General features: G+C 31.4%; 2 protein-coding genes across 2 annotated transcripts in view; one reads left to right on the top strand and one right to left on the bottom strand.

Moving 5' to 3' along the window:
- The first annotated feature begins 254 nt into the window (after positions 1-254).
- LOC146538876 (uncharacterized) lies at positions 255-1,726 on the top strand. Its single transcript, XM_085185374.1, has 2 exons — positions 255-413; positions 614-1,726. Exons 1-2 carry the CDS (start codon positions 331-333, stop codon positions 816-818), a joined length of 288 nt encoding a protein of 95 aa, XP_085041500.1. The 5' UTR covers positions 255-330; the 3' UTR covers positions 819-1,726.
- LOC146538875 (beta-1,4-N-acetylgalactosaminyltransferase bre-4-like) overlaps positions 1,052-23,684 on the bottom strand; it is a 142,275-nt gene continuing 119,642 nt past the window's right edge. The window contains exons 2-10 of the mRNA XM_085185373.1: positions 13,019-13,119; positions 11,804-12,008; positions 10,857-11,152; positions 10,517-10,652; positions 7,509-7,606; positions 6,874-7,063; positions 5,788-5,910; positions 4,485-4,580; positions 1,052-4,134 (exon numbers count right to left, since the gene is read on the bottom strand). Of these exons, the coding sequence (XP_085041499.1) occupies positions 4,002-4,134; positions 4,485-4,580; positions 5,788-5,910; positions 6,874-7,063; positions 7,509-7,606; positions 10,517-10,652; positions 10,857-11,152; positions 11,804-11,973 (1,242 nt within the window). The 5' untranslated portion in view covers positions 11,974-12,008; positions 13,019-13,119 and the 3' untranslated portion in view covers positions 1,052-4,001. The remainder of the gene's footprint in view (positions 4,135-4,484; positions 4,581-5,787; positions 5,911-6,873; positions 7,064-7,508; positions 7,607-10,516; positions 10,653-10,856; positions 11,153-11,803; positions 12,009-13,018; positions 13,120-23,684) is intronic.

The raw sequence follows: 23,684 nt of genomic DNA, 5'->3' as shown, positions 1-23,684 counted from the left end.
TTCTTATAAATTTTGTTAATGATATTTAAATGGAAAGGATGGACGTTGAAAACATTTATATCATGTTTAGTTTTAGGTGCTTAATATTTTATATAGATTTCCTTATCTTCTATACCAGAATAAAAGAAACGTTACATATTCCTCGAATTGGAATAAGGTAAAATATATAGCAACCATCACTTTAACGATATAAAATTATATCTGTAATATATAACCTTTTTTGTGAATGAAAATTTAAAAAATAATTTATCAGTCAGTCATGGAAAACAAAATGACATTTTAGATTGTTATGTGGTTATAGTATGATTTCTTGCCAAATTTAAGTTCAAAATGCCAAAATATTATAGATTTAGGGCTACAACACCTACTCGGAAATTAAGGAAAAGTAAAGAAAAAGAAAAAGATGAGGACAGGTAGACACTTTATTATTTGTAAACAACGACTATTTGATATTATCAAATTATCAGGGACAAGTTGTTCGTTTATGTCCTGTCTATTGAAATACTAAAACATGGGAACATAGGAGAATAATGCCACTATAATTAATATATATATATTGTAAAACTTTATTTAGTTTATTTGTATATTGCAAAATAATAACTTTTGATTTAAGGAATAAGGACTATGATAGGGGTTGGATGGATTTAACGTTAGCATGCTCACTAGCGCCGTCGTGGTACCTCCGGCGCACCTCGTGGCGGGAGTCGCCGCCCGTAGCGGGCTTGTCGCGACAGTTTGCTGCAGGTCTTCGATCTTCATTGCAATTTACTAACCGGCCGATATTCATATTCAAAATGCCACAAACAGATTTTAATTAAAATAAATAGTTTTTTTCTCTTTTTGCTGTGATTTTTTTTTAGTCTATGGCATTGACGTTTCGGAATTTTAGTTCTGATTTGGTCCTGATCTTTCTTTGGAATTTAGAATTTATTTGAATGTTTTAGTTTTATTTTATTCGAAAAATGTGTATATATTGTTTATGTTAATTTATGTCTGTACATACCACTTACCTGAATGGGTAAATAAAGGCGAAATTAATAAAACATCTATGTATTTTAAAACAAACAATATATTTATTACAAAATAAAACAAATATTCATTTATATTTTAAGTAACTCAATGGTGTCTAACATATTTCTATTTCTACAATACACTTGGATGGCTAAGCGAAGTCTGTACACTTATTTCATAGCTTACTATTACCGACAACTGCATGTATAAAATGCTATTTTAGTATAGGTATATAGTGAAAACGATCTAAAGCATTTATTTATATGATGAAGGAACAGTGACGTAGTTGGTACTCTAGTTTTTAATATAAATTCCCTATGTTGGTATCCAAGAAATAAGATTCTATAGTTATGTATTTGACATCTAGATAGTTTTTTTTCTCAAATGAAAGAGTTATATCTTGATTAAGTATAAGAAAATAAAATATTGTGTTAGTTACATTTTTTTTCATCTTCAATGACATTATTCATTTATAAGTTGTTTCTTACAAAATTACAATAAGGATTACAATTTTCATAAAAAGTATAATGTATAAAAAAATGGACGTCAATATAATTATCTATTTGTGTGTCCGGAAACATTTTGTATATTTTTTTTTGAAAAGCAAACGCCTATAATAACATAAGTTTTAATTTTTACACAAATTACATAAATTATATAGATACTTAAATATAACTTAGTTCTATAAAAGCACTATATTGGAATTTATTGAGTCTATATGTAATTTTAACTATATAGATATTTATAGGCCAATGCCAATGCAGAAGTATCGATTGTACTTCGAATAATCGACTAGAAATCGATGAGCTGGTTATATTAATTATAAATACTTTTTTAATTAGTGATGGATCTTCATATATAAAATTTTATTAAATAAAAGAAAAACGATTTTTTTTAATTGTAGTCGTTAATTGATACGGTTTATTATTAAATAAATGACAGCATAACTACACAGATTAAAATAATGTTTCTAAAATTATAATTAGATCATTTTTTTATACGAAATTGATAATAAATTATATTATTAAGTCGGACAATAGTTTTGAGACTCGCTTTACATAAGATAAACGTGATTACAATTCGATATATTTTCGTATCACAATCTTAAGCCTTATAACTAAACATACAGAAATAAAATCGCAATCTCGCTTAGCTATCACATAATAGGATTAAACAATTCTAAATATTTAAGTAAAACTACAAAAGCATAATTAATGTTACAACTGTTTCTTGTTTTGCCTAGAAATCTTTAGGTATAATAATTTTTAGTTTCATTTTAGGTAAATATAACATTGTTTACCGGAGTGACAACGTTGGCTTAACAACAACTCTACTTATTTATCAATTTTACATATTTCTTAATTCTAAAGTTATAAGTACACTAATAAACAATGCACAGATTAGATTCACATTTTACTATAGACAAGTAAAGAAATATTGACAATTTTTAATTGTGATGAGCTAACTTAATCTATACTTTTTGGTTTCGTTAAGACATAAACATAAGCACCTTTTGTAAAGGTTTTTAGGCTCTTATATCCTTTTACGCATATAACAATCAAGGTGTAAATATACAAATGTTACATATAAATAAAATAATGCTTATAAATTATTAATATTCTCATATAAAGATACTAAAACTAAAGATCAAGCAATGGATAGCAATGCTTTAACTAAAATTCAGATTAATCTTATAAATAATATTTGTTGACACATGAGATAAATAATGGAAAAGTTTAATTTTCATTAGGCCGCGGTTTACATTCAACTTTAGTGTGAGATTACATTTGAATTTTTCTTAATAATAATAATTATTATTGACAAATTCCTTGCATTAAAATGCAGTTCTTATGTACAACTTGTCTAAGGTAAGTCTATCTACATTGTTCTTAAGTATTGTCTTATTCATTTTTTACATGTACTGGTTGTAGGAAACTTGTGATAGCATTTTATAAATTAAATGAAATTACCTTGGGTTTAATCACGTCCAACAGAAATTATTGTCTTTTTATTGGAAAAACTAATACAATGCAATCTGGGTTTTACAAGTAAAAATAATTGGCATCTCCTACTATTTAGATATAAAATAAAAAAAGATAAACAGATTCTTCTACACATTTTCGCTTAAAATACTAGGAAATTCAATATTGTGATATTTTAATTAAATTATACGAAAATAAGTTTTATATAATATGCAAGTAGTAACTTATATCTATATTTTGACATTCATAATGTGCGGTTGTAATGAAAAATTTAAACTTAAAATGGTTAAGGACTGTTTTGTTCTCACTATATGTCAAAAATATATATACATATTCGACAATTCAAAGATTCAGTTGACCGAGATCATACAATTCTTGGTAACCATGATTTTATCTATATTAATATTTCGATATATCTGCAAATTTTATTAAACATATAAATGAAAAAGTAATTGTAACAAAAAATAACTATCAACATTAGCAACTTGAAAAATTAAAATAAAAAGAAAAATATTAATACAAAAAAACTTAATAGGTAAATACAATTAAGGGGATTATATAATGAAATAAAGATAAAAACAAACGTAGCAACATAATTTCGTTTAAACGCAGGTAAAGGCCACTCGAGGAGGAATTCAAAAATCTGCAGTTATCTCGAAACCTAAGGGCGAGTATACACGGACTAATTTGCTTTTATTTACACTATAATTGACATAAAGACTGCTTGTATTATTTAGGAATAAAATGTAATTATTATCTGTGCTAACTTTGTTTTATTATTGAAGTATCTTAAAGGATGTTGTAAGTTATTTTTTTTATTAAAAATAAATATATCTATATTAACGAAAATCTACTTCTTTAATCTGTCTGTCAGTATCTGTGTTATACAGATTAAAAAGCAATTACAAATATACAAAATATCATATAACAGTGTAAATAGAAACACAAATTATAGAAGTCCGTGTAAGCCTACCTGTCGCCAAACAAGAGTTTGGCGAGATACGTCCGTCAGCTGCGCTCCTCGATGTTGGCCAGCACGTGGGTGTAGAGGTGGTGTCGGGTGACCTTCACGGGCTCGTACTCGAGCGTGGACAGGCCGTCCTTTTGGAATGTTTTACTTGTTTGTGACAAAAGTTGATACCTGAAACGAATTATTAATCAATATGAGGTTTATTTTTCTTTATATTGTCATCGTGTCGGCTGCCGTTAATTTAAATAAATATTTAATACGCTTACAGTTACAGTTTGTGTCCATGCGCCACATATCTCATCAACTCATATATTGTCATATCGTATAAAAAACATTTTATATTGTTTATTCAGTAGACTAATAATAAAATAATATTAGTAGTATAGTATTCAGTATTTTTAATTCTTTCTTTAGTTTGTACTTGAGCTCGGGTCGGAATCAAAGCCATAATAGTCGCATTTTAAGTCAGGCGCTGGACCCCTACGAGCAAGGTAGACGCCTTTCCAATTAAACAAGCTTACCTCTTAGGATTAGGTGCAGATTTCTTATGATCTAACATGGCGTAACGTGCAATTGACATTTTGTACCGCGCTATGTGGTAATTCATCTTCTTTAACCTGTATAAATAAAAAATTATCAATTTTACTATTTATTATAAAGTGGTTTAATCAAAGACTAGTACAATCAATAAGTAGAGTAGTTTTTTTAGCTTCACACAGTATCCCACAGCAGGGTAGACAGAGGGACCTACTGTCCTTCCCCATTTTCCTTATTGCCGATTTCTGGAGGCATTGTACGTTGAGTGGCGGAACTCAACGCCGCGCTTTGTCTCGACACCAGAGCGAAGAAATTAAAATATTAAACTCTTTCATTTCTTCGCACTCGAGGACACAACTTGTCGCGCTTACAGTGGCATGCTTGGGCCATTCCGCCACGACGAACCCCAAGAAGAGTACTTGATGCACTTAAAGCAAAAAAATCGGACAATACGACCTCAAATAACTTTACAATATGCATATAAAAACATCCTCGAAAAACAAAATTACTGAAAAATTTTTTCTTCGCTATAAATATTTTGTAATGTAATTTAAACAATTTTGTAAATATTATATTGCATTTATATTAATATAGTTATTTACAAAATACAAATTTCGAAATTTATTCCGGAATTATTTCCGGATAAAATACGCTTACAATATACTGATCTAGTTATGGAACGTATCATAAAATTGATATTCAACCGTCCCTCGGGCAAAAAATTATCGGAAATATTGTCCTTTTTACGAACCATCAAAAATTAAAATTTAATATTATATTACAGTTTTAATTATTATTTAGTATTCACACATCATCCAATATAGAAAGATAATAAGCCTAATCCAATATCAAGACACTCTTTTGTTCACCTTCTCTCCGAATTCTAAACGTTGAGTGGTGGAACTCAACCGCGCGTTTTATTTTTGTAGAGAGAGGAAATGAAAATAAACTGATTTTCTTAAATTGTCGGACAACGTGTGACTAGCCCGCCCTAGTAACTGCGCCAGTCGACGATACCCTAAATTTAATTTACACTTTAGAGTACTCACGTCAATTTATTTGCGCACGTATTGGCGCTTCTACGGGTTAACACTTCGAGTTCCACTAGATTTAGAAGCTATTTTCTGTCTCTTTATATTATTTTATACTTATATTTTTATAATTATTGTTGAAATATCTGTGCGATATTTTTATATCAAGGCCACAACGCAATGGTACAATAATAAACACATATTACTAATTATTTAGTATCTGTGTAAAGCTAAGAATTGACATATTCTGTCTTACCTATAGAACATATCGTCATCTTCCCCTCCCCACCCCCAATATTTGTTAGAAAAGCCATTCACTTTAGTGAACTGCTCTAACGTCATGGCGGACACGCCGCCGAATATATCCTCGTATGGTAACCTGAAATTAATTCTATAATTAGAAAATAACAACAATAAAGAATTCATTTATTTAATTTAAATATATGAATATAATTACACACTTTCTTAATATAAAAGATAATGTTTTTACTACGTACGAAAATATTTTATAACACAAAAGTTGCTTTCCTATTGATCGATATCTTTTTTGAGTTTTATGACTATGAAATATAACAGAACAATACAAAAGTGAATGAAATTGAAATACGATAAGTTCAAGTAGTTACACCATAAACTAGAGACACAAACCGTCACATGTATTAAAAGAGTTTAATTTAAAAAGCAACACCAATTCGAACTCCCAGCGGTAGCATCAAGACCCTCGACTAACTAACTGAACCAATTCCCGATGTGCAACGGAATTAATGATAAAATTTTTCTTCCGAACGCCAGCGTTCGTGACATCGTCTCTATATAAATGTTTTCACAGAACATTGCTTTTTAAAAGAAACATTTTTAACGAATTGAATTCATTTTTAATAAACATAAACCTATGGGTGTATAAAACATTAGGTTTTTCTGTCAATTATTTACTTATTTTTGGATTTTTACATATAATAGCAAATGAATATAGCCTTATTAAAATAAATTAGATCTATTGCTTGTGCTTAATAAATCTGAATATGCCATTACGATTGTAGACTCATTCCTCCTTTAAATATATTATAGAAGTTATAGACTTCTATGGGTTAGTTAACAAAATGTTTCGTCTAAATTTCTTCGGTTATTTAATAATTGATTATAAGTAATTAATTTCCAAAAATATAATTAGTTCTTTTGAAACATATTTTTGATAGGTACTATAAAAGATCTCTCGTCACAAATGACCAAGCACGACAATGGTATAAAAATATTTACATAAATAAATAACAATAAATAGTACTATTCCATAGTAGAAAATATAAATAAAAAGAATAAACATGGAGTGCAATAGGAAACATACTTAAACATTAATTTATCGATGGAGGCGGACATGTGCCGCGGCTGCCGCGGGCAGGAGTACAGGTTCCTGGAGTCCAGCGGCAAGAGGTCGATGTCGTGGAATATGAAGCATTGCCATCCACCAGGTTTCTGCTTTTGACTCTCTACAAACCCCACGTTCATCAGTTTGGCACGATTGAAGTCGTTTGTACCTAAAATATTTAAAAAAAATAGGTTTTTTGTCATTACTTTATAAAATATAAATAAGCAAATTTTCTTAATTCTCTTACCATTTTATAAAGTAAAATCTAAAGAGCAAGGATTTAAAAATCCAATTACTCTATTAAAAAAAATAAATGCAATATGTATGCAGCATAAACTTTTTCCATTTTCCATTCCAATGCCGTATTTATTCATACTTTAAAGAACATTTTCTTTTATAATATCATCAAAGTAATTCTACGAATCTTAACATCAACTTGTGCTTCCAATTTAGAAGAAACCCGTAGGGCAGAAAACAAAATGCAAATATATAAACGAGAGAAGGTATATTACTGTTGGAGCCCGAGTCAATAATAAATAAATTGGGAAATATATGTAAATATTATTTTATTACTCTCTAGTGATGGATAAAATACGTTTTAGTATAAATCTTACCCTCCTGTTCGACGATAAAGATCCCGTACTCAATCTGCTGCTTCATTAGGAATGGGTGCATGTGGTTTAGGAACATTGCCAAATGTTGCTGGCGATCTCTGTAAAATTTAATAGATTTTAGAAGAAAATTAGGACAAAAAAAAAGATTATTTCTTAGCTTTTTTCTGTATCCCGCTTGGGCTACCCTTCGTTAGAGAGAGGGAACCTAGTGTTACGACAGTCCTTCCCCTAAGCTCTCATTACCAAAGCGAGGAAATGAAAATAACAATTACACAATCGTCGCGCTTACAATGACGCCTGTCCCAAACCACCACGACAGCCGCAACCATATGTTTAGTTTCTCTGTCATATAGCAGGGAAGGTGGAAAGAAACTAGGCTTAACATTCCATTCTCCATTTCACACATTTTTTGAAAATTCTGCGTATTGAGTAGTGGTACTCAAAGCCGCGCCCATATTCTTCACGATCGGGAAAGCAAGTAAAATTCTAATATAATTAAATATAGTTAGACAAACCGCCAACCGCTGCGCCACAATGTATGTAATAGTATCAAATATTCATTATATTCATTATATTATTATACACTCTAATTAAATACATTTCAATTGTTAAATTTAAACGATTAATAATAAATATGTGTCGACGGCAACAATGTAAAACGTAAAGTAAAATAAACATGGCGTCCAATTAAGGCTTGGCAAATTGTGAAATCTGTACGTCAGTATATGATTGTTAAATTCAGAAAATATAACAGAAAATCGTAACTGAAAATCTTAATTGAAAATGTTATGATGAAACAATATTAATACTCGTAAAGTAAGAAATAAGAATTATTGTCTATAAAGAAATATAATTCCGTTTAAAAGGTTTGTATTTTTGGTTGCTTCTTTATTAAGTAATTTATCTAATCGCTCCATCGTGAGGCTTTTAAATACATCCCTAAGTAATAAATCTGCTAGGAATATGATAAGGGAACAAGACGAGGGAAATACCCGAAGTTCTAAAGGTGATATAAATATTAACGTGACGTTTATGACATTGTTTTTAATAACGATAATAATTAACGTATTCTTTTAAATTTAATTTTATAATTATTTAATTTACTTTTAGTAGATTCATACAATGGAAATGTAAAAAAACAGCTTCGCGCTGTGAGGGATTCACAGGGAACCTAGTCTTAGGACACCCCGTCCCCCATTTTCCGCACAATTCTAGAGGCATTGCGTGTTGGGTGGCGCGACTCAACACCGCTCTTTGCCTCGGCACCAGAGCGAAGAAATGAAAATGTAAATTGAAATAAATATTTAATTTCCTCGAGTGGGAATCGAACCCTCAACCATTCTCGGCGTCAAAACGCAAAACATTTTTTATTAAAAAAATTTTAGACATCGTAAATTGCATAACCAAATTTAAGAATTAAGTACGAATTATTTTAACAAAAACATTTAGCGGTTACCTAAAAGGTAGAAGAGATATACTCCGTAATAATAGATATAATATATCTTTGTTTCGTTGGAAATCTTCAACAAAAAACACGCACGTTAATTAAAAATATACGAATATTGGAGGACCTTATTCCACATGTGTCCCTGAGGGTAACTTCAGGTCTTAATAAATAAGTTAAATGTTTGTTACGTATTCTACAGAACAAAATAAAGGAAATCCAATTAAAGCAACAAAACAGAAACTTGGCAAGTAATGAAAATCTGGACGTCTATACGATTGCGTTATATAAGAAGTCTATACTGGAATGATAAACGAAATTGAAACAAAAGGGGGAAACGTAGAATGAAATAGTCATAAAAGAAAATGAGTTAACAATTTTCTTTTTCAATTTCTACAATGTCTTAAAGAGGTTTTATTTTTTTAATATTTGTGCGTAAAATTTATTGATTGAGCCCAGTCGTGGCGCAGTTTATAATGAAACACAAATGAACTTTTTTTGGTTCGTTACTCTTTCACGATCAATCCTTCTGTAATGATTTGAATGAAATTTGCTTCCATAAAATTGGAATTCTATAAATTTAAATTAGTTATCCGATAAATCCCAATTCATTCTGCCAAAAACATCACAGAAAATAGTTACTAGGTAAAAGAAAGAAGAATTTTGACTTAAATTATGGTTTTTACGTGAAATAACTCAAATGTAACACTAAAATCCCAATCCCAGAATGGGGTCGGTGCTATATTAATAAAATCTGACGGCGAAATTGGCAGATTTACCTTAAACCGTAACGCTTATACTTTATACGCATGTTAAATTTAACCCACCATAAATCTGACCCAGGAAGGATAAGGGAAAAAGTGGAGGAAAACGACGTAAGTTCCCAAGGTGAGATAGATGCTGACGATACCTCTATAAAGATTGCTTAGTTGGACAACGGCTTCCGTATAACATAAATAACACTCTCGTTTTCACTTAAATTTTAAATTTGGCATGTCAGAATTACATGAAGAGATTTGGGGAAGTACCTGTTTGTGTTTTTTATCTTATTACGTGTGACGAGGAAAATCCCGGCCTGAGTTTAAGCAAAATTCTGATTTAAGAATACGGGGGCGCGACCAAATTAGCTACAAATTGGCGTAACAAACCTTATTATCTTCGTTTGTTTTACACATTTGATTGACGTAAATTTGTTTTATATTCAAATTTTGCTCGTAAAAGAAAAACGACTTTATGTAAAACGAGACTAATGATGATAATAATAATTAGATAACATATTTTTTTTAAAAAATCGTTAAAATATTGCCTTATTCATTTTTATTATTATATAAACAGGTCGTCGGGACGCAGTGGCAGAAAACGCGACGTTTGTGTATTCTTTACTTAGTCGTAATAGGTGCTGGTTGAAATTCTATTTGGGGGAACTATCATATTCATTACAAAGTCAGTATGTACCATGTCGGAAAATAGTTGGAAAATAGAGACTGACTGTCACTTTTAGTTTGTCACACATATAAAAGTAATAAAAAGAACCAATTTAACCAGTTGAAATTGTAAAACTTACCTATAAGGAACAATTATGGCAACTTTGTGACGAGCGGTACAGTTAGGGGGTGAATAGAAACCGCCACGTTGTACTTCAGGATATCTTTTCTCCACCCAATCCAATTCCACTTCGGTTTTATTCACTGATAATGGACCTTAACAAAATATTTTTTTATTACACATGACAATTGACAAGGATTTTTATATTAAATTGGATTTTTACACTTTATAAAAAAAATACAATTTCAAATTATTATTATTTTTTTTAGGATTATCTGTGAAAAATGGTTTTGGCAACTAAATATAATCTTTATTAAAATATGGCAATACAGTAATAAAAATATTTCTGCTATAATTACCTAGATCTGGTGGCATTTCATCACAATATTGTATCGTTGGTTCCGAGGGTTTAACAGCTCCATCTTCAGTAGTTACAAAGTTCTTGATGCCATCCATAATTTTCGTAATCAAAAGTGGCGTGCTCGAATCATCAGTTATGTTCTGTCGAGTCATATTTGGCGCTTCTCTGCTCGAGTTATTTTTATTTGTATTATTAAAAGCGGCTTTGTGAGTAGAGTTTTTTACAAGATTTTCGACCCCAGTAGACGAAGGTGAAATTCTTTTAGGCCAAGTTTGTGATAACTTTTCACTGGATCTAAAATGAAATGAATGAAAATTTTTGTAAAATATTATACAGGGTGTTTGGCAGATCGGTAGGCAAACTGATATAGGTGACGGAGGAAGTCATTTCCAACTATTTGATGGAAGTTTGCCGTTTTTGAGATTGATATCTAGCATTCGAAATAAATACCCAAATAACATATGTTAGCAATAAAATGCTGGAAGTAAACAATTTTGTGTGTTTTTTTACCTATTATTGTTATTATTGTATTCTCTCATTTAATCGTGTAACATAAAGGCGTCTGAATGCTCTAGTTTCTTGTATACTAGCTGACAAAGTTTAAAAATGTTTAAATTTTGTCACAAGTTGTAATTTTCAATTCATTTCTTTTTCATCAAAAAATTTTGGCCAAATATTGTAAAAACATCCTCACGTTGTCTAATTTATGTATGTCCATACATACTATATGGGGTAAATAGTTGGATATAACCTCCTGTATCTAATAGATCAATAATAATTGTCTATCGACGTACCTTGTATAAATTAAAAAACTCATAATTCAAAAACGTTTATTACCGTTTTATGACGATACTAAAATAGAATTTAATTACAAGTTAAAAAATAAAAGAATACAAACACACAAATAAATAGATATTTAACATTCTGTACCAAAAGCAATTTTACCTAATAGTAGGTATAGTGGCGTTATGCAGCGGGGTGTACAAGTAGGTCCTGAGCGGCGACGCGTCCAGGATCGACCCGAACAGGTACTCCACAGCGGCCAGCGCCAGCACGAGCAGCAGCAGCAGGCGGAGCGCCCGCGCCGCTCGCCCGCCGCCCGCGGCTGCGCCCATCAACGCATGCGGTGCGATTGCGCACGACTCGAGCCCTGTTTTAAAGGATATTTTACTTTATTAATTTTGATTATTACTTAATAATATATAATCATATATTAATAAACAAATAAAATACTAAAATTAAATTGCGTAGCCATCCACAGCTAACGTTGCGTAAACGTAAGAACGTATTTGATAGATAATTCAAAAAGTTGAAAAATAATATAATATCTTACTTGTTCAATTCTTTAAATACAAAGAAATACGCTTGTTCGCCAAATAGTTTTGTAAAATATTTTAGTATAGATGGAAAGTAAATTGAGAATGTGTTAAGATATACTTACAAAATAATAGCTAATGCATTAAGAAAGTAATTAAGATTTTACGATAATAGCACACTAAATGTATTTAATAGTTTTCCACCGTTTTTACGACAAACTGCAAAGTGGCCTGAGTACCTAAAGCGAATACCAAATAAACCTAAGAAGATTTTAAATGTTCGTGCCATTGAATATGATCAAGGCGTGCATAAAGAACACGAACACGCCAGGCGGAGCTTGAGAAGTTTATTTAGAAATGTATGTAGAAATATGTTTTTTGCTGAAAAATCCCCAGGAACTCGACTCAGTGGGCCATGAGAAATGGTTTACAGTCGGCAGTTACTTTAAAAGGCTGTCGTGAGCGCCTGTTCTCGTGAAGTTCAGTAAGCATTAGTCTTAACAGATTTTTGACTTCTGGATAAGATTTATTGCAAACGTTCCTTTATGATTATTTTTGTTTGCAGAATTTACATTTGAGCATTTTTGTAACATGGAATGTGTACAAGAAAAGTTATTTTAAAGAAATAGGGAAAAGGACTTCTAATGTTATAAATGAGACTTTTTTTTCATTCGAAGATGAGAATAGATTACTTGATCGAAAGTTATAAATGGTCAATAATTAATAAGCCGATTAGTTGTAGATATATTTCTTAGACTCTTTGCGTTACTATTATAAAATACTTTTCTTTCAAAATAGGTAAAGATATGCATACATATCTTAACCTATAAATGGGTGTATTTACCTGTTTCTGGAAAGTGTGTAAAGAGGGAGCTCTATGGAAATGGCCCATTGTTTTCACTAGAGACCTTTACCCGGCACGTTGTTAGCTCCACCCATTGTAATCTGAAAAGGATAAAATGTTATTAGTTTGTATTTAGGTAACAAAAACTACCATTAATATAAGTTAAAAGATGAATAATCAATTAAGAAAAGACTGTCTTGAAGAATGAGGCAGTCGTGGCTCAGGGTCACAAAGATGTGACTGTACACCCGACGGTAGTGGGTTCGATTCCAATTGGAAGAAGGTAATATTTATTATTTTCATTTCCTCAGATTAGATTAGCTATTAATAATTATAAAACCTTTTCGCTTATTTAGCAGTATTGCCAGATTGCGCACAAAGGTTTACAAACAGGTTTTTTATTGTACAAAATAATTCGATTTATTAAAAATATATTTTATTTCAGTCATATAGTACTTATACAATAACTATTAAATAAATAATAAATATATTTATTTTTGCGCTATATATAAAAATATATTTCCCCCATCTCTAAAACGCCCATGTATTAGGTACCCAAGGGACAGGGTACACGTTTAGAATGCGGTAATTGCTTGCAGCACAATTTTAGATAAACATTCTGTGAGCGTACCGAAAATAAGAGAACCTCCATAATGGGTTTAATAATGTTTATATTTTATAAATTTTTTGATGTTATAATTTTCCTATTTTTTTATTATGTAGTTGTACATTTTTTTAATATTAGTGTATTAGGCTGAGGTGATTTATTTCATTTCTTACAAAAATTATTATGTGTGAAGTGAAAGAATAACAAATACCTACATTTCATTTTTAACAGAATAATTTCGTCGGAGGGTTGATTTTACAAACAAAGTAAGTGATTTTACGAGTATATTTAGCACTTAGTCAAAACACGAAAATTTAACACCTTTAAAATTTATTTCTTTCTAGCTTCACGCTAAAGCGAGTTCAAAACGAGTTTTGCATCTAACAGGGACCAGGCAGAGACCAGGCAACCTAACGCCAAGTCACTAAATTCTGCGGTTCTAAGCAAAGCGAAAATGAAATGAAAATAAATAATTATTCCGAGTGAAGATTGATCGCGGAATGGAAGAAAAAAATTACATGTAAAAGTTTTAATATTATAAAAAAACACACACATTCCAACATTATTTGTAAATACTGAAATAAAGCAATAAAAGATAATAGTGTTATATTTAGAGGTTAACTGAGTTATTGATATGAAGAGCACGTAAGTAGTTTGCGACGTGACATAAATCCCTTATAGCGATTTATATAGCTGTAAAAATATATAATATAATATATTTTTTATAAAAAATAAAGATATGGAAAGGTAGAAGCGCAGCAGCATCACGTGTCTGACTGGAAACGCGACGGTTGTGGCTTCGAATCCCACTCAGGGCATAATCTGAATACCCCGCTAAAATCCTTTTTTATGGAAAATGTCTGACGGAGTGTATTAACCAGGTTCCCTCTGCCTCACCTGCGGCATATAGCTGAAGATGATGTAGGTAAATTAATTTAATAAGCGTATTATGACGCAGAGGAAGCGAGGAAGGGAAGCGGCATGTCAGGCTTGCGGTAATTAATGCGAGTTCATGGTAAATTAAGCTAAATGTACGAAATAACACGTAGAATACTGAAACACGAAAATATTTAATACAGCAGTGTTCTGTTGTTAAAATTAATATACAATTGTCGATCGTTTAAGCAAATTGTGAGATTATCAAAGTTTTTTTTTCAGCTTCACGCTGTTTCCCTCACATAGCAGGGTAGGCAGAGGAAAACTAGAGTTAAACACTCCGTTATTCATTTTCCGTGGTGGGTGGTGGAACTCAGCGCCGCACTTTGTCTCGATACCTCCTCCTCCTCCTTCCTTTGCGCCACGACTGGCCTCGTCAATCGACAACCAAAGTTAATAATTTCATTTTTCGTTGAGTTCCGCCATCTGCTACCACAATCGGTATATTGGATTTCTTCCACAATAATAAAGGAACTTGAAAGAGTTTTTCGCTCATCTTATGTCAGAAACACAAAGTTTCGTTTTATATATATATTCTATTTCTTTGTTAGTTTTTTGTAAGATAACCTTAATCTAATGTTGGTTACGATATAAAGTATTTCGGAGTTTTATAAATTTAACAACCGAATTCCAATGATTTTCAATATTTGAGTACACAATCAATAAAAAGTTTTTGACCTAACAAAGAAAAAACACTAAAACAAATTAATAGGCATAACAATTCTTTTACTACGCAACAATTCTTCAAGCACTACGAAAAAACGAACGGATACCCTTGATTTTTCCGTGTATGAATTTTAATTAAAAAAAAGCTTATGATTAAAAATGGAAATAAAAGTGTAATAATAAAATACATAGGTATACCTATATTTTAATATAATTAACTAAATTTGTCTTTTCCTAATACTCATTTAAATTTATAATTTTCATAATTTCAAGCCATTTTCTTTAGCGTCACGCTGTTGTATCCCGCACACATCAGGTTAGGCATAGGGAACCTAGCGTTAAGACAATGTTCGTGTTGAGTGGCGCAACTCAATTGAAGACATAGTATTAAATATTTCATTTCCTCAAGTGGGAATCGAGCCTACAATCTGTCGCGTTTACAGGCACACTCTGTGCCCCCGTGCCGTAACAGTCCTCTGGATCATTTAATTTGATTGTGATTTAAACATTATTATCAACTTTATCACATACTAGCGGCTCGCTCGCGGCTTCGCCTGCGTGGACTACGTTATTATTAATTTCTGTCTCCATGAGTACCTACGTTCTATAAGTGACGACCATGCAAAATTTGATACTCCTAGAATTTGTAGTAACGAAGTTTCATACAAACTTTGAACCCCAAAAACAACCCCTTGGAAATCGAATATTGCAAATTCCCGTCTTAGCGAGCACTTACGTCCTATAAGTAACTCCTATGCAAAATTTCAGATTCCTAGCATATGTAGTTTCTGAGATTTCGTGATGAGTGAGTGACCTTTCGATTTTATATATACATTTCTAAACAGACATACAAACACTAATCATAAAAAGAAATTTATCACTAATAAGTTTTATGGAGCATTCCGTGACCTCAATTAATAATAACAACATCCCCCCACCCGCCGTCACAGAGCTAGGGAGGTTTAACGACGGTATATTTTAACGCCGCTGTTGTTTCCATTTCTTAGTTAGCTCCAAGAACGAGCAATCACTATTAATTGCCATGTTTTTATATATTTCGGGGAGCCATTACTAAAATTACAATTTGTTACATTTATATTAAAATAATTGTAAAAATATCAATTTTTACATATTATTTGCCGATGTGGGTTTGATTCCTATTTGGGGGAATGGATAATCTCTATTTAGTTCACACGTGGACAAACAAGTGTATTGAAAGTAGGTCTTTCTGCCTACTGTGATAATAAATATTGTGCTTTTATTAATTTTTATGTGCATATTTAGTATATTTTTTATTGATTGTTATTTATAGTCCATTACAATATCTCAATAGATTTAGAATATTCCATGGACAAGATGCTACGAAGTCGAAGAAACAACATATTAAATTTGAAGAATATATTTTCAAACTTTTATTCCAGCACAAATTATAAAAATACTAATCAGTGTATAATCTACAAGCCGACAAAGCCAAGCAAAATATTTGTATAAAAACTTTACATCAAACAACCGCTAGGAACTTTTTGCTTTGAGTTTAAATTTGTTTTGAGTAGAAATAGGTAGGCTTTGACGCGTGAGCAATGTGTTAGCAAATACCGTGAGCATTTGAAATGAACCTATGCATTCATTTCTACGAGTGGGAATCGAACCCAACACCTGTCACGTTTACAGACGCACGCTTGTAGCACTGTGAGACTAATAGCCTTAAAAATGGTAGTAAAAGCTAATAAATTAAAGTAAATATGTGGTATAACATGGCATAGAGACGACTGGCCTCAAATCTAATACATTAAATAGTTACAACCCATTAAAAAAAATGTAAATATTAAAACAAGGCAGGTGAAAACATTGGATTACAAAATTAATTAAGCAAATAATAAAATTGTACTGCAAAAATATTTCCACCGCCAAGTGAGTGTATAAGTTAAACTAACATGCCGTGTAAACTGTAATTTTTCCACCAGCGAACCTCTGGAACGTGCCCCGACCTCCTACTACTGCGTCGTCAAACACACGTTGAAAATGTAAATATATTTACTTTGTACATATCTGAGTTTTCCAACTATATATGACTTCCGAGAATATAATAGAAATAAGTTATACAATGCTAGCCAGTCGTAGTGCAGGGGCGCAAACGTACGATTGTAAGAACGACAGGTTGTGGATTCGATTCACACTCGAGGAAATAAAATGTTTAATAGTTTCAGTTCATCGCCGTTAAGTTCCGATGTTCCAATGCCTCCAGTATTCAGCGGAAAGTGGGGAACGGAAGTCTCTTAATGGGAACGGAGTGTTTTAACACTAGGTCCAGAATCCTCGTCCTTCCTTACTATGTGCAGGATACAGCGTACAACTAAAAAAAAATACAATAAACTTTCAACTTCCAGGTGCAGAATGAATGAACATTCTGGGTACACAGTTGCTCGTATATCAATAAAAAAATGTTTTGATATGAATAGCCCTTTAAGGGAACGGATAGAAAAATTGCCATTGCCCTACAAAGGGATGGAGTTTCCGGCCCACAAACTACATTTAATGGTGGGATTTAGAGGGGAGTAGAAGTACATTTATCACATTGAGTGTAATGCATGGTCTTTGGCACCTCTCCATTGTTGTTCTTTTTACATGCACAAGCTTTTAGTGATCGATCTGTTTCCATTTGTGTTTATGAAAAAAGAAGATAAATAGTTCAGCATCACCTTCACACCTTTTTTTGACAAATTTATTTCTGTGTCTAAAATCTGTTCTGTTGTAAAGAAAAATTATATTAAAGTATTATTCATAGATATATTAGTTCACGTTAGTACTATTAGTTTCACGGTGTGTCCCGTACATAGAATGGGAAACACAGGGAACCTAAAAACTAGGTTTAAGATACTCCGTTCCCATTAAGACACTTCCGGTGCCGTTCCTGATGAATCAAACAAATTCTCAGTAATTTCTAAATCTCTCTTTATATTACGTATCAATGGATAAGCTAAAATTTACATATTTCCTACTAAAGTAACCAAGTCTGACATATCGTAAATCTTAACAAAAATGTCCTGTGATTGTTAAACAAACTTTTTATATTTCAGAATTTCGCTGGCGTCAAGTTTAAGCGCCATTGAAAAAAAAAATTCTAATTAGAGCTCGTTTACTCGAAGAAACGTTTCAAAGGATTGTCTTTTTTGGTAGATTGCTAGAAATATTTTGTAGTTAGTAAAATGGCAGAAATGCCGTGAAAGTACAAAATTAGTTTATTAGAATTCAGCCGTCGGAAGTGTTATGTCTTAGGATTTTAAATAAAAAATATATAATGCATGTTTATTTTTTTGTATTTTGTAACAATTTTGTTTCTTCAGTCGTCAGTTTGTTCGTCATTTGAGCACTTGCTAATCATAATTTTGTTCTCAAATCAAGTTAAATTAAAAAATATATTAACACATTTTTTAGCAATAGCATAATAATTAAAACTGTTTTAAATTTTTTTATAAAAAAATTAAATACTTTAAGAAAAACAAAACTTAGGACTTTTTTCGATTATAAGTGACTGACATAAATAAATTTCACAAATAAAAATATGTAAAAAAACGATATTATAAATAGAAGTGTACACATAAATATAAAACACATTAAAATTTACATTAGATACTCTTACAATGTATTTTTCAAATCAACTTATTTGAAAGTAACTTTTCAGACAACTTTAATAAAAACTGCTTTCAGAACTGAATTTCAAACGAAAACTTTTAATCTACGTAAATATTTTTCCTCATTTCGTTCTATTTTTATATAGAAGATACCCATTTCTGTTTGCAACTTTGCATTTGTTTTTTTTTCTCTTAAATGTAGTATTTGATATTAATAATTGTTCGCATAATATTTTATGAAAAATCTGTGGGCGAAAATAAAAAACAACTATTTTAAAACATAATAATTAGGTTGTGATAATGATGAGCAATGAAAATATTAATCATTTTATCTCCTTCGGTGGGAATCGAATTCACAACCTGTCGCGCCACGACTGGCCTCTATCATGATTAAAAATTAACAACTTAAATCTTAAATTTCTAAGTATAGTAAAATAACAAATTCTAAGTATAGTAAAATATATGTTAGACATATGACGCAATTTCCAAAATCCACATTGACAGAGAATAGATTAACTTTCCCTATTAGCTTTAGGGGGTTGTAGCGATTCATCAAACAAACTAAACGTAGTTTTGTAATTAGAGAAGGTATCTCTTTGAAGAGGCGACCTTTTTGTTATACCTACGATAAAATCACTTATAGCCTTTACAAAAGTTTTCCTAAACTACCCAAAAGGGGTTTCACTAACAATGCGGGCTTGTTTCAATTCTTTTTTTTAGGCTCATTATTTCTGTTTAACACTTCAACACAGACTGCTTAAATTTAGAGATTTTGGCGCTAGCCTTACCTGGCCTTTATTTTTCCATCACATATTATACTATATTTTACTTGTGAAATTACTAATACTCTATGGTGTAGATGTACCTTTCAACTGCAAAAATACGTTTTTTTTTACAGTAGACTGTAAAAACTGGCTTAAAAGTGATATCTATACTTGAAAAAGGTAGTGTGTTCGTACCGTTATCGACACAGCGTGTTTATCAACTATCATCTATAAATAATCATATTTGTTATATTACAAGTAATAAAATAAAGTAAGCTTATAATATAATTAATATGAGTAAAATAATACTAAAAACTAATTTAAATTCCTTTAAAAACGCATCAAACTAACAAAATTAAAAACGATTTCAACAGAAATATTATAATTGTTATTCAACTTTTACACTTTCTACCACAAAGGTGTAATGGTGAAAAAGTTTTTAATTTTAAATCTTTTTACTCTGTGGAAAGGTCACAAAGTGTAACAGTCTACGGTTTCGTGTAGACGACGATTTATTCATCCGAAGTAGCGATAGCAATTAATGTTGGAGAAAAAAGAAATTAATGGAAGCACCGGCCAATAAATTAGTGCAAATGAGAGCTGGTCTGCTGACTGCGGCCACTAGAGTCAACAGGGAATTCCTCATTGTGATTCTACACGTTGAATTACTGTTATCTTCAAACATTAGGAGCTCAGGTATTTAGTTATATTATAAGTACATTAGTTATTTTTCCATTTCTCACTGTAGAATCAAGGTAAATGGCGGCGTTGAGTTCAGCCACTCGACTCGCAATGAATTCGACGGAAAATGGGAAACGAAATGCTTGGTTCCCTCTGCCTACTCTGCTACGGTTACAGCGTAGGTATATGGATGCAGCGTAAAGCTAAAAAAATATACATAATATTAGTGATATATATAGTTCAAATTCTATCATTGTCATTAATATTTTATTGTACACGCTCAATTATAAATTCATATGAAATATTTGTTGCTGCTATATTTATATTAGAATGCTAATCTTATTATATCACAAAAAATATAATATTTTAGCTAATTATATTATTTTACCTAGCCTGTTTATTCTGCCAATATGATATTTTTATTCTAAAATACCTAAATGTTAACCTAAATTACTAGTTCATTTTTTTTTCATCAGCCTATCGCCGTCTACTGCTGAACGTAGGCCTCCCTCATCAAGCGCCAACCAACCCGGTCTTGGACTTCTCGCATCCATCCGGTTCATTCATCAGTTCCAGTTCATTTAAAATAGATCCAATATAATACAACAAATTAAAACATCCCAATATATCTAATCAATTGATGTATTTTCCCAATAAAAAAAAAACCAATTTTGCTAACAATTTGCATAAAAAAACTTACTAAAATTATATTAATAAATAAAACATAAATAAATAAATAACCAGTCATTTATACCAATATAAATAAACAAACATAAGTTTGTAATGTGACGAGTATTTACCAAAATCCTTTGTTCCAAATTACGTGCGTGCGTTAACACCGACCGACATTTAAATGATAGCCGAGCTGTGTGGAGGTAATTAATGTTTTGCAGTATTATTAAATGAATTATTTATTTGGCTTTTTGGTAGGAATTATAAAGAGAACGAGATTAGTTTGGTAACGTATTTTGTGTGATGCTGTTTCTATTGTGTGTAAACCGCAAAGCGAAATATCTATTTCAAAATTTGCTGTTTATTTTGGTAACTGTATTAATTAGACTCACTCTTTATTTTCCACTAGTTATATTAAAATGGAAAAGCAATTTTTTTTCCCCAGGGGTTAGTTCTGGCGATCCCCAGTCGAGGATGAAATGTTTAATATTGTCATATCCGTGCTTTCTATCTTCCTATTCTTGCACAAGCGGGGTATAGCGTGAATATGACAAAAAAAACTGTTTACCCGCTCACGTTGGAATTTCGAGAAATCCTCTTTTAATGACCTCTAAACTGTCTCTAACTTACCTACATATGTACGTGCCAACTTTCAACTTGTCAAGTCCAGCAGTTTGTTTGTGCGTTGTCTGCCAGTCAGTAATGGAAAAGTTTTATATGTTTTTTCAGTTTCACGCTATATTCCGAAGGGTAAGCAGAGGGAACCTGGGGGCCTGGTGTTAAGTATTAAGTCACATCCGTTCCCTACCTTCCGCCGATTTCTGCAAATATTAAACAATAAGAGTGTAAAACAAAAATACATAATTATTATTTTCTCTATAGACGTCATAAAAGAAATCAAAATGAGGCTTAAGATTAGCTTATAAGTCGTAAATGTTGAAATAATATTATATACATACAAATCATGTGTAATTCTGATTTTCAACCATTTGCTAGATTCTATCGTCATTACCAACTTGGTATAATAGCAGCTGGTCCAATGCACTTTGAGTAAACAATAGTCGCCTGTGCCGCTACAGATTAGGATTACGGCGATAAGCGCTACAATTGTGCATTAGACGGATGGGTTTTGCGTTAGAAATTCAACTTGTATTACTATGAAAAGGCATTTTGTATATTGTCAGTGTTTTATATTACTAAATTATAGAGTTGACTTTTGGTTCAAGCTCTAACTTAATTATAGCTGGGTAGGTAGAGGGATCCTGGTGTAGTGTATATGACACTACCCAACGCTTCGTGAGGCGAAGTGCGGCGTTAAGTTCTTAACGGAGGAACCAGGAGCGAAAAGTGGGGAACGGAGTGTCTTAACACTAGGTTTATAATTTAACTACTACTTTTAACGCGCGCAGCTTCGCCTGCGGGTAATAGGGTAATAATACTCTTAGGGGTAAATTCTAATAAACTATGAAACACGTGTTCAATGAAATATTTTTAAGAGTCTCAATTTTAAATCTTATAAAAATCTGTTGCGATTTAGAGACTTTTCTATACGAACTTTCAACCCCTTATTTACACTCTTAGGGGTTGAATTCTAGAAAACCATGAAACACACGTTCAATTAAATATTTTTAATAGTCTAAATTTAAAATTTTATAAAAATCGATGGCCATTTAAGAATTTTTCCATACAAACTTTCAACCCCTTATTTGCAACCTTAGGGGAAGAATTTTAGAAAACCATTAAACATGTGTTCAATTAAATACTTTTAAAAGTCTGAATTTCAAATTTTATAAAAATTGGTGCCGATTTAAAAAAAAATCTATACAAACTTTCAACCCCTATTTGCACCCTTAGGGGAAGAATTCTAGAAAACCATGAAACATGTGTTCAATTAAATACTTTTAAGAGTCTGAATTTCAAATTTTATAAGAATCGGTGCGGATTTAATTTTTTTTTCATACAAACTTTCAACTCCTATTTCACTCCTTTAGAATTATAATTTTTCAAAATCCCTTCTTAGTGGATGTCCAGATTACGAAAGTAATCATCTGTCCAAATTCCACGTTTCTACGCACAGCGGTTACGGCTGTGCGTGCGTCTTACCTCAGTCAGTGAGGACAAGTCCTTTTATATATACCTATAGATTATAGGTATATCTGTGTGTTGTCTTTATGTACCTATTCTATTCAATTCACATTAAAAAGGACACTTTATATTACAATATTAGCTATTTTAAATTTAAAATAAGGTTTGATAAAAATCCAATTTTCTATTTGTTACGTTAAGAAGTTTAGCTCATCGCTATTTCACAAGAGGCTCGTGAAAACTTTGTTGAATATTTAATATTGTGTCGTAGGTACTATCTCTCATCTAATTATTTTCAGCTAGCGAGGTCAGTATTTTCATAAAATAATGAATTTTGCTACCAAACTGATGCTGCCAAAAAGTAGCGTTAAAACAAATATTGCTTGATAATCTACCATTTTTTTAAACTTTTCTCACGTATTTTGTGTTCGCTTAAATGATGCGAAAAAAATATTATTTTCACAATTTCCCACATAAATCTAGTATTTTGTATTAAGACCCAAGTTAAATTCACTTTTTTTGTGTAAACAGACAGAAAAAAATAACCCAGCACGATGCAATACGATTGGTATTTGAACTCCCAACGATCATCGACGATCAGTGAACAACGACACCGCTATAGG

This window comes from Heliconius melpomene, chromosome 5, assembly GCF_056956725.1.
Source record: "Heliconius melpomene rosina isolate 202511_hmr_F chromosome 5, ASM5695672v1, whole genome shotgun sequence".
NCBI classification, from domain to species: Eukaryota; Metazoa; Arthropoda; class Insecta; order Lepidoptera; family Nymphalidae; genus Heliconius; species Heliconius melpomene.
This window is presented reverse-complemented; position numbering and strand designations above follow the sequence as displayed.